The sequence below is a fragment of the Onychostoma macrolepis genome, chromosome 24, assembly GCF_012432095.1.
Source record: "Onychostoma macrolepis isolate SWU-2019 chromosome 24, ASM1243209v1, whole genome shotgun sequence".
NCBI classification, from domain to species: Eukaryota; Metazoa; Chordata; class Actinopteri; order Cypriniformes; family Cyprinidae; genus Onychostoma; species Onychostoma macrolepis.
The window spans coordinates 19,860,026-19,871,376 of NC_081178.1; the positions used below are offsets into that span (position 1 = coordinate 19,860,026).

Here is an 11,351-nt window from a genome sequence, read left to right on the forward strand (position 1 = left end):
CTGTTTCCAGTATATGTAATATCCAAGTAAAAGAGACTATAACTTACCTTGGAATCGTAATTTCCAAAAATCCAAAACTTAGATGTGAACTACAGAGTCCATAGAGGAAATAGTGCTATCATAACTGAATTGGCTACTATAAAGATTCTTATAGAATTCTGAACAATATTTAGCAATTTCTTTTGGGTCTTCAGAAACAGAATTACCAATTTTCAACTGATGAATTTTATTTTTAGTTTGTGATTTTTCTAATCTAAAAAGTAAGCAGAATTTTGCTCTCCTTCTACAGTACATTGCTGTAAACCAAAATACAGTAACTTGCTGGCAACCATGCTGCCAGTAACTTACTGTAAAAATACAGGGAAATTACAATAATTCCTTAAAAACTTGCCCAATTTAAATTTAAGCAACTCCCGATGCTTACCATAAACTCGTTCTGCTTTGGCTTTAGTCCAAAATAAATGAATACATTTCTTAACCTCTATAATAACAGTCTCATGTTCCAGTATTGAACTGTTAGGCTTCCAATAAGAGTTATAAAACCTAACAGAAGGCATTGATAATAGATTAATATTGATTTATTGATTTAGGATCAGTTAAGGGGGTTGATAAAATATCAGTACTTAAACTATCTTCAAGGTTTTGAGAGACTAACCATGAATCTATTCTTGATTGTTTAGATCCTGAATTATTGCACCAAGTAAAAGCTATACTATTAAGATGTTTATCTCTCCACGCGTCAATCAGATCAAATCTTTGCATCAACATTTTTAGCTTTACATTCATATTAGAATAAGAACCTGGAGGCCATCTATCAACCATAATATCTAAAGTAATATGAAAGTCACCACCCAGAAACGTGGTTAACCAATGAACAATTATATTCTATCTAAAAGAATATCATTTTCTGCCTTTGAGTTGTACCCATAAACATTTATGACAATGAAATTAAAGTTATGAATTTGAACAACACGACACATAACGTCAGTTAGTATCAAAGTCTGTATGAAAGATTTTTCCAGCGAATATATACAGTGTGTTCGAACTGACACGTGTGTTCAGTGACGTCTTGAGGTCAGAGTTCACCGGAAGCTGTTGGCTCCTGCCGGGAGACAGAACAACACAAAAACCTTTAGAATCATCGTATAATTTGCACGTTGACATATGTCTTTATGCATGAAGGGTTTGTTTTGTGTTCCGTTTGATTGTGTCGATGTAAAGATGTCTGTATCACCTTGAGACGAGCGCTTAAAACTGACTTTAAACCCGGAAGTAGAGCAGAGCAGCAGATGTTAGCTTAGCCGCTAACACTCTTTATCTCTTCTAAATCCCAAATGAGGGAGCGATTTCGTGTTTAAACCCTGATCTCACGCTCATTCTGCACGTTAAAGTCACAGATTGCGCCTGCCATGCGTGTCAGTGCCGAGACGCGTCGTTTATCGGGTTGTGAGCTGGGTGAGATGTGAGATCTGTGTGATACACTCTTCCAGCTGTCAGATACTCATCACTCTGATCTGATCAATGTGATTCTCATTAAACTGCTCAATTACTCTGATCTTCTCTGGGTCATTCGGGTAAGATTCTTCTTTTCACATAATTCAGTACACTGTGAATCCACAGACATTAACGAATTGTACCAGTACCATGTTATGACATTTTGGATATTTTTGAGCTTAATAATATATAAATTCTATAATATATTTATATACACATCACTCAGTACCATGGTGTATATTAAATATGATACAATCATTGTGTCATGCTACCACTAGGTAATATAAGGGGATTTTTCCCTCATCTAAATGTGTGTTGTGTGTGGGTCAACAGAAATAAAAGCTTTGTTTTGCATTATAAGTATGTATATATGCACGGAAACTTCAATTTGAAAAGCCTTGCTCATTTTATGACACAATGGTTTCAGCAACATATCATAATTACTACAGTTAACTTAGTTATTGCATCAAAACTGTTGCAATGTGATAAATTGATCATAAATTATTATGACAGGTGATTCCACATAAATAGATTTTATATTAGTAACAATAACTTGCTTTAACAAGAAACTTTTGATGCAAACTATCCAAGTCGTGATGTACTAAATACTGTTTACTGGTCCAAACTTCTACTTCATTTCAACTTTGAGTACAAACATTTATGAGCACTATACATTTATAACTCCGCTTTAAAGCAATAGTTCACCCAAAAATGAAATTTACTCACCCTCAGGCCATCCAAGATGTAGATCAATGGGTGCCGTTGGAATGAGTATGGCGGAAAAAATATATATAGTGGCTACCATCATCTGTTTGGTTACCCACGTTCTATGAAATATTTTATTAGTAGACAGTGAATTTAAAATATGTAAGCTGAGATTGTGTATGAATTGTTTTGAATTGCAGGAGCCTGCAGACATGAGTGGTAAATTTGGGCTTGGGAATTACAGCTCGAGGAAGCACATCTCCATATCTGTGCCCTCATCCACAGAGGTCATGTCACCTCATATCAAATCAGTGGAGGAGCTCAGAGTGCTGGGCATCAACCTGAGCAGCTTCAACACACCAACACAGTTCTTCATCTGTGTGGCCGGCGTCTTCCTCTTTTACCTCATCTACGGCTACCTGCAGGTGACATTCTGTCCCATTGCTCCATTAATCGTTGACTTTATATTTGTGTCTGCAGTGATGCTAAACTTGCGTTTTCATTCGTGGCATTGCTAACTTGTGAGTCTCTGTGTTTTCAGGAGCTGATATTCTCAGTGGAGGGATTTAAGCCATTTGGCTGGTATCTGACGTTAGTGCAGTTTGGATTTTACTCCTTGTTTGGTTTAGTGGAGTTGCAGCTTACTCAGGATAAAAGGAGGAGGTAATTTTTGGGGCTGTTGACAAATTAAAAAATAACCCTCAGTTATAATAGAAAACTGTCGCTCTGGGTTTTGCAAGCAGCTGCGGTATTACTGATACTAAAACCGCTATTAAATGGATTTTATATTCAATTTCTGGGGATAAAATGTTATTATTTTATTTTTTTCAGGATACCATGCAAAACCTACATGATCATCGCATTTTTAACAGTTGGGACCATGGGCCTATCCAACACTTCTTTAGGATACTTGAACTACCCTACACAAGTCATATTTAAGTGCTGCAAACTCATTCCTGTCATGATTGGAGGAGTTTTTATACAAGGTACATCAGATCATATGCTCTTTTGATGTTTTTACATTCAATGCAGATTGAAAATGTGACCATAACGATATTTATATTGTTAAAAAAAAATGTAATCAATTAAGTGCTGTTCATTTAAGCTTTCTATTTGTTATAGAATCATGAAAAAATATCCGTCACTCACTGTTTCACTGTTTTAAACATTAATAATGAGAAGAAATGAGCACCAAATCAGCATATTGGAATTACTTCTAAAGGTTCTTGTGACACTAAAGTGTGGAGTAATGGTTGCTGAAAATTCAGCTTTGCCATCACAAGAAAAATTGAAATATACTTAAATATAGTATTTTAAAATATACTAAAATTAAAAATATAGAAACTGTAGTAATTTTTCACAATATAACTGTTTTTAGTATAGGTATTACTGTACTGCATAAAAAAGCAAACAGAACTTATTATAATCAGTGAAGCTGTCTACACCGGATGTTGTAGATACAGGTTTCTTCCATGGAACACAAACTGAGAATTTGTGTGACAGTTCATTGAGAGCAGAGTGATCAAGCTCCGAAAAGGACAACATAAAAGTATGATTAAAGGAGTCCACATGACTTTTGCACTATTTTTACAAGCAAAGTTAGCATCATATGGTTATTCAGAAATATTGAGCAGGAGATTTTAAAGCTGCAGCAGAGAAGTAATTATGAGTGAGTACTGACTTATATTTGAGTCTAAGCTTGAAATTTAGGGTAACACTTTATTTTGATGGTCCACTTTGCACATTCTGTTGACTCAAAACAATAAGGTTGACTAATTTGTGAGTAAAATATAGAAAAATAAATTGTCAGTTCACTGTATTTTCGCAGGTTTTTAATTTTATGTGAACAAGTTCCTTGTTCTTGTGCCATTTCTTTTCATTGGCCACTGTTGTTGTGGAGTTTTTCACTTTTCTTATGCAATAACTGGATTGGAGTTTTGATATCCTGAACAAGAAAGAATGAAACCAGCTCAACAGCTCTTCCCTCTCTTTTTATGGGGATGTTTTGATTTTTTTTTTTTTTTTTCTCTGGCATCATGGACCTTACGTCCCCTGAGGCTGGTGCGTAAGATCAGCGGGACGTTGGTTGAGGATGCGCTCAAGATGCCAACCCATCAAAGCTGGACGGAATCAAAGTGATACACAGCAACCTGCTGCATCACCTCCAACCCCACGGCTACTACCTGTTTGAGAACACTCTTCGGCCTTTCTTGCTGCTTCTTTTTTCTTGGTCTTTGCATTTTCACGTCCAACCTCAAACTCATTCTCCTCACATGCTTGCTTGTGATGAGTTGAAGAGTCCAGCAGAAAAAGACAAAAACTCCATCTCTCTCTTCCCCGTTGAACTTGTTCAAAGATCTTGGTAAAGCCAACCTGCAGCCAGTGTCAAACCTGCAGCCATAACTCAAAGGACCCAGACGATAAGGCCCTCAGCTTAGCAGAAGATCAGATGAATGTTTATGCGGCTTTTGTGACGTGTTTGAGTTGATCCATGTCAGAGTTTCTTGGTTTGATAGAGTTTGTTGATGTTGTGTGTTTTTAGGGAAACGCTACAATGTTGCGGACGTATCTGCTGCTCTGTGCATGAGTCTCGGTCTGATCTGGTTTACACTGGCAGACAGCAAGATTGCCCCAAACTTCAACGTAACAGGTATAGGACTGCTTCTTCTTCAGTCTATTGACTATGAGAAACAGGCTTTGCTCCAAAATCTAGTCCGCTGTCTTCCTAAGAATAATCTACTGTCTGCATGAGAAGAATGTTTTAATATTGAATGTAATTTGAATTTTATTCTTGTATTTATTGTTTCTAGGGGTAATGCTTATATCTCTGGCCCTCTGTGCGGATGCAGCTATTGGAAATGTGCAGGAAAAAGCCATGAAACTTCATAACGGAACCAATTCAGAGATGGTACAAATTATTTAGAATTAAGACCATCATAATATGGTTTCTCTCTCTTGTGTGCAGGAATATTATTCATTGTTGTCCATGTGTTGCAGGTTTTATATTCCTATTCTATTGGTTTTGTGTATATTTTGCTGGGACTGCTGTCCGTTGGGGGGCTTGGACCTGCTGTTTCCTTCTGCTCTCAGGTGGGTTTTAACACACACATATTTTACAGTAAAATACACATTCATTTTGAATTCAAAAATATGTCCACATATTGTAATAATAATTTAGATTTTTGCACCAAAAACATAGTTGTTTTTTCACCCTTTCTCTGACTCTTAGAATTTACCAGGATGTTTTTGATGCTGTACCCTTAAGACTATTGTATGTAAATAAAATCTGTTGTGACTGGTTAGCTATATATGTATAATTCATACTATCATTTAGGGTCAGACATTAACAATATTTGCCCCTGGAATTGATTTCCAGGGATATTGTTGACCTTCTTAATGGCAATGTTTATGATTTATTAAATTTGTCTGTGTTGTCTTTTAAAACTACCAATTTTATTTTATTACCAATAAAATGTTATTAACATCAACAAAAGTCATCTTTACATTGGAACAGAAGCTGACATGGCATGTTTATTTAACTAAATGTAATCCAATCTACACTTTTCATTCATTTTCAAATTTCACTTCAATCACGACCGGTCTTGAATTTGGGGAGAATTTTTCAAGAAAGCAAATTACAAACAATAGGACAAATACAATATATCAAATCATTACTTAATTACTATAAAATGTTTATTTATTTATTTATTTATTTATGTTAGATTTTATTGAATACTTTTTTTTTTTTTTTTTTAACAGTGCAGTAGTATTAATACAATAGTAGTTTCTACTTTAAATTTTTTAATGAATAATCACAATGAATAAAATGATTTATCATTATAAATCATAAATCATTATCACAATAAAATGATTTATCGGTTTTATTAAATGCTTGATTTTTACTGTACTGTGGTGTTATTACAATATAATGCTCATATTTATTTATTATTATTAAATGTTTGATTTTTACTATACTGTGTTATTACAATAGCAATATACTTCTCATGTTTATTTATTAATAACTTATAAATAAACAAAAATTATTATTTTTTTATTATTATTTTGAATCTCTCAAAAACAGTAGAAATATGGCCTATGCGGAATTTGGCTCAAGTGCCAGTTTTTTTTTTTGTTTGTTTGTTTTTTGTGTTATAGTGTTATATGATATATATAAGTGTTATATGATATATATAAATGTGAATGGTCATAAGTTGTAGAACTCGTGGTTGTGATTGGTTTTCTAATTGGTGCATCCCTAGCAGCAACATAATTTTAATATTTACTGGTTCATATTAACTGACCCAAATGAGAACTAGAACCACAAAACTGTCATACAAATCTAAACATAATGTTTCCATGAGACTCATTCATTTCAAAGGATCAGGAACTAGAAGTTTGACATGACATGAGCCTTCAAATCACTGTATGTTTAATGTATGTTTTACTCACTCAGCATCCAGTGACGACATACGGTTATGCATTCTTCTTTTCACTGACGGGATATTTTGGCATTTCATTCGTCCTGGCTCTGATAAAGCTGTTTGGAGCACTGGTTGCTGTCACAGGTAAGATAAGCCCTCTCTTTTGAAATAATTTTTGGGATAGTCATTGAAATTTAGTGAATTAAAGAAAGTGAATTAATGGCTTAACTTTCCTTTTTTCTCTCGCGCTCTTTTTCTCTCCCCAGTGACTACGGGAAGGAAAGCCATGACTATTGTGTTGTCATTTCTGTTCTTTTCAAAACCTTTCACTTTCCAGTAAGTGAACCAGACTCTCTGCTTTCATAACATATTGTGGTGTATTTCCGAATGAAACAATGCTGAGCAGATAATGTAGGATGAGATTTGATTTTATCCATCAGGATTTGATTGGGTCAGTTTTAATATCATGTTAAGTGTTGGAAATACTAATGACATATTTCTGTTTTGTTGAGAATGACGTACACTGGTTCTTTCGCAGGTACATCTGGGGTGGTCTTCTGGTGGTGTTTGGCATCTTCCTTAATGTTTACAGTAAAAACAGAGACAAAATTAAACTTCCCTCCTTAGCAGAGCTCAGAAAACGAGTACTCAGTGGGAGGAAGGTGCGCCTGCTGTCTCAGGACGTGTAGGAGGATGAACTTGAAAATTGAATTGATGGGCTTCTCCTACGTCCTACATCAGCTGATGCTCAGGTGTGGTTTGGAGTCCGAGATGGGGCAGATGACCTCACAGAGTCGAATCGGCGCACCTGGAGCGTGGAGATCTGTTTGAATCAAAGGGACCATAAACTAAAGCCAAAAAAGCAAAGATTTGCACTGGACAAAGGTGGAGACTGAAGGTGGAGATCGGTTTCAGTAGAAAGCTCCTTTTTTTAACAAATCATGTCCAAATGAATGTCGCCCTGATGGGAGCCAGTGACATTTTAAATGAAACAACAGTAAAACAACGGCAACAGTTGACGTACAAGTCAGGACTCTGTTTTTTGAGTTAACTGCAGTTGCACAGGTGAAAAGAACTCCATTATTCTGTCTGTTTAAAGGGCTGACATTCGGAAAAGGATCAACTTATCAGCTGCCATATTCGCTAACCGTTTGTTTGGTGAAGGGGTGGCTGTTTTTACATTAAAAACAAACTGGGAAGTTGATTCAGACAGTCTGGAGTGTTTTCATGAATAATGGCGTCTCTTATCCATTGGCTCCAGCATGGAGAGTTGAAAGGCTGCCAAGCACTTCCTCAGATGTTTGGCCCTGCGATCGCCCAGGGCCTGTTTGATTAGTAATCCTGGAATAAGATAGCACCAGAAAGAAAACAAACACTGTGCACAGGGCTTGGCTTTAGACCTAATTTAGTTGAGCAGAACGTCACACATGCGTGTGTGTGTTTGTGTGCGCACATATGTGGTTTGTGTGTGCCAAGTGTGCGACACTTTCAAAGCCTCAGGGAAATGATTATTGTGCAGTTGTTGCCACCCTCTGCCTTAGAGACACTGCCAGTTATAAAACACAGCATTAGCACAGATACACAAAAGGACTAGCTGCTGTCTGACTCGTTCGGATTTCCTGAGCAGAAAGTCGTTACATTTTTAAAGGGGTGGTTGATTGCGATTTCACTTTTTTAACGTTAGTTAGTGTGTAATGTTGCTGTTTGAGCATAAACAATATCTGCAAAGTTGCAGCACTGAAAGTTCAATGTAAACGGAGATATCTTTTAAAATTCTGGCAAAATTTAAAGTTCTGACGTTATGTCACGAACCCAGATAAACCCCGCCCCCGGGAACACGTAATGAAGGGGACGAGGCCATGCTTCGCTGCTTTAGAGAAGAGGAAGAGAAAACTAGGGGTGCACTTAAAAATCTATTCATATATGAATCACAATTATGTCTTATAACGATTCTAATGGATTCAACAAGTTTCAAAATCAATGTTCTAAAGCAGCGGTTCTCAATCCTGTTCCTTGCATCGCCCTGCTCTGCACACGCTCTGCATCTCTCTCTCTCTCTCTCTCTCATTCAGATCATCAGCTCAGCTCCAAAAATTAAATGTTCCATTTATACACTTATTTTCACATAGCTATGAGAAGCATTATACATGGATGCGCGTACGGTTGCTGTATTAAAGCTTTAATCAAGATAAAACTATATATTAAAAGCTAACAGAAGCATGTAGCATTTACAAATAACAGCTTAACTAAAAGTAAGAGACAACAACAAACAAAAACATATAATTGAGAGCCGTGCTTGCACAGGTTCTGCGTGATCCTCTTCACTAATATCCTCTGTGTCTCAATCGGGCTCAAATTGATAAGCAATATAGACGACGCCATTGTTTACAATACAACCGGAGCACATGCCGCTGAGGTGAGGAGCGTTTCGTTTAGATGTGCACTAGAGGCAGTTTAGCCAATCACAACACAGTGGATCAGCTAACCAATCTGAGCACAATGTGTATTTCTGAGGGAGGGGCTTCATAAAAGCAGGAAATGATCAGCGTGTTCATGGGAGAAGGCACGGGGCGGTGTGGAATAAAGGTAAATTATGTGAAAAATAATGCGTTTTTTTTTTTTTTTCTGAAGCGTTAGACTACACCCCATAAACACAATCAAGCCTAGAAAAATAATAAATAAATAAAAAAAAAATATATATATATATATATATGTAATTTTTTTTTTATATATATGAGCTTTTTTAAATAATTAAAACATCATTGGATGTAACAATATATATTTTTTAAATATTTCAATTTAAAAAAAAAAAAAAAGAAAAGTATCCTAAAAAATGAAAACATGTTTATCAGGAAACCTTTTTGAAGCAGTCATTATTTTGTGACTACATTTATTATAATTGACTACAACTCTAAACAAACTCTTATGGGTTAATTCACACACTTTTTGTTTTACACACTTTTATGTCCATATTCTAAATCCATGTTTTAAACTTTTCTGTGGAATGTAAAATCATGTTTCGCAGAGTGTCTAAGCTGCTCATTTCTGTTCAGTTAAAGCTTCTAGTGATCAAAGGCCATTTGCACCAGCTTTAAGTAACTAGTTGTGTAATTGAGCATGAATTTACATCAGCAAACTCGTGTACAGTTTTTGGAATGTAGCTAGAGCAGTCTGAGACAGTTTGTTCTTTGTCACTGCTTGTGCATGCCAACTTTCTTCTAGCTCACACAAATGTTCTTTACGACACAATTTTGTTAGTCCATTTAGTTTTTATTTATTAATTATTTTTTTTAGATGCAGTTATTGAATATTATATACATATTTAAATATACTAATTAGCAAATAGAAAAGGAAATAATTAAACACAAAAGCACAGGTTTTCGATACTTGACTGCAAATTTGAAGGTTTTGGAGATATTCATGTTTCTATGTTCGAGTAGGATCTGTACTGCGTGACTAAAAAGTAGATGCCTAGAGGTGTTGCCAAGATGGCTGCTGTGTGAACTGACTTGAAATTTAGTCATGTTTGCCCACTTTTTCTGATGAGGGTCATCTGGCACTGGAGATGAACATCTGTGAGAACATCTTTCCTCGTTTTCATCCGCTGATGTCCAGCTGGCAGTGGAGCTTCTCCGGGTCATTCTATAGCACTGCAGCTGACAGGCGCAACAGCGTGTTTTCTGTCTCTGAATTATGTGTTTCAATCAGCAGTCTAATTATGACAACCACAATGATGTTAAAATGCTAAGTTATACAGTAGAATTAGTAATTCACAATTTCAATAAGCTGACTTATTTCAAATCAACTGATTCTTCAAATCAGCACATCTAGGGTTGTTTAAGGTAAAACAAACAAAATTGCACCCGGTATTCTTCAACCTGATCAGTATAAACTAGATTCATGCTTGTATTGCCTTTATGTGGTCCTGTGTGAAAAATTCACTAAATACAGAAAACTTTTACATTAAAAGCGCAACATTTAAAAATCAGTTATAAACTGGAAGGGAGTTGTTACTTCTCTTCATTTTAAATCAAACCCATTTTAAATGCAGTCTGTGCCAAAGATAGATTGTGTCTAAAAGTCCATTTAGATCATAGTACGTTAAGAAGCCCCAACTGACCGCAGCTAAAGGAACAATTTATCTTATGAAGAGAAACACTAGCACATTGAACAATGAAGCCTTAAACCCATTTGAAGTGTGAGAGTTTCATTCATCAAACAAAGTCTTTGACCCTGTACACACTCAGAACACACACACAGTGCAAAACATTAAGTGCACCCCTCCAATTTTTTACAGCGGGTTTTGCTTCAGGTTTTTTTTTTTTTTGCGTTGCGCCCAACATGGTGCCAAAATAGTTTGTAAAACATAAACAAAATCTAAATTAAACATTTAAATTTATTCAAATGGCCATGAACCACTTTGGCCCTATGATAATTTTGTATATGCATAAACAAAGTTAGATTTGCCAACAATTCACTTATTTTAATATTTTGTTCTCCCTTCAAAGCACAATTATAGGATTAGTTGCATTTCATTATTTGCATTTAGCATTGTTTTTCTCCCCTGCTGTCCCTGTCAGAACAAGATCTGCAAATACCAAACAAATGCACTGAAATTAGCATATTAATGTCAACCAGTTTGCATTGGGTGTGTTTATATATAGCCTGTATACAAGTGTATTCTCGCTATCTTTCTATCTTCTGTTGCTCTTTTGCTCTCGCATAAACTGA

General features: G+C 35.7%; 1 protein-coding gene across 1 annotated transcript; it reads left to right on the forward strand.

Annotated features, from left to right (window-relative positions):
* Positions 1-1,047: 1,047 nt before the first annotated feature.
* On the forward strand, positions 1,048-7,851 carry slc35b3 (solute carrier family 35 member B3). Its single transcript, XM_058764622.1, has 10 exons — positions 1,048-1,574; positions 2,400-2,624; positions 2,741-2,862; positions 3,031-3,185; positions 4,742-4,849; positions 5,010-5,107; positions 5,197-5,289; positions 6,653-6,764; positions 6,887-6,956; positions 7,159-7,851. The coding sequence occupies exons 2-10, from the start codon at positions 2,412-2,414 to the stop codon at positions 7,307-7,309; spliced, it is 1,122 nt and encodes a 373-aa protein (XP_058620605.1). The 5' UTR covers positions 1,048-1,574; positions 2,400-2,411; the 3' UTR covers positions 7,310-7,851.
* The last annotated feature ends 3,500 nt before the right edge of the window (positions 7,852-11,351 follow it).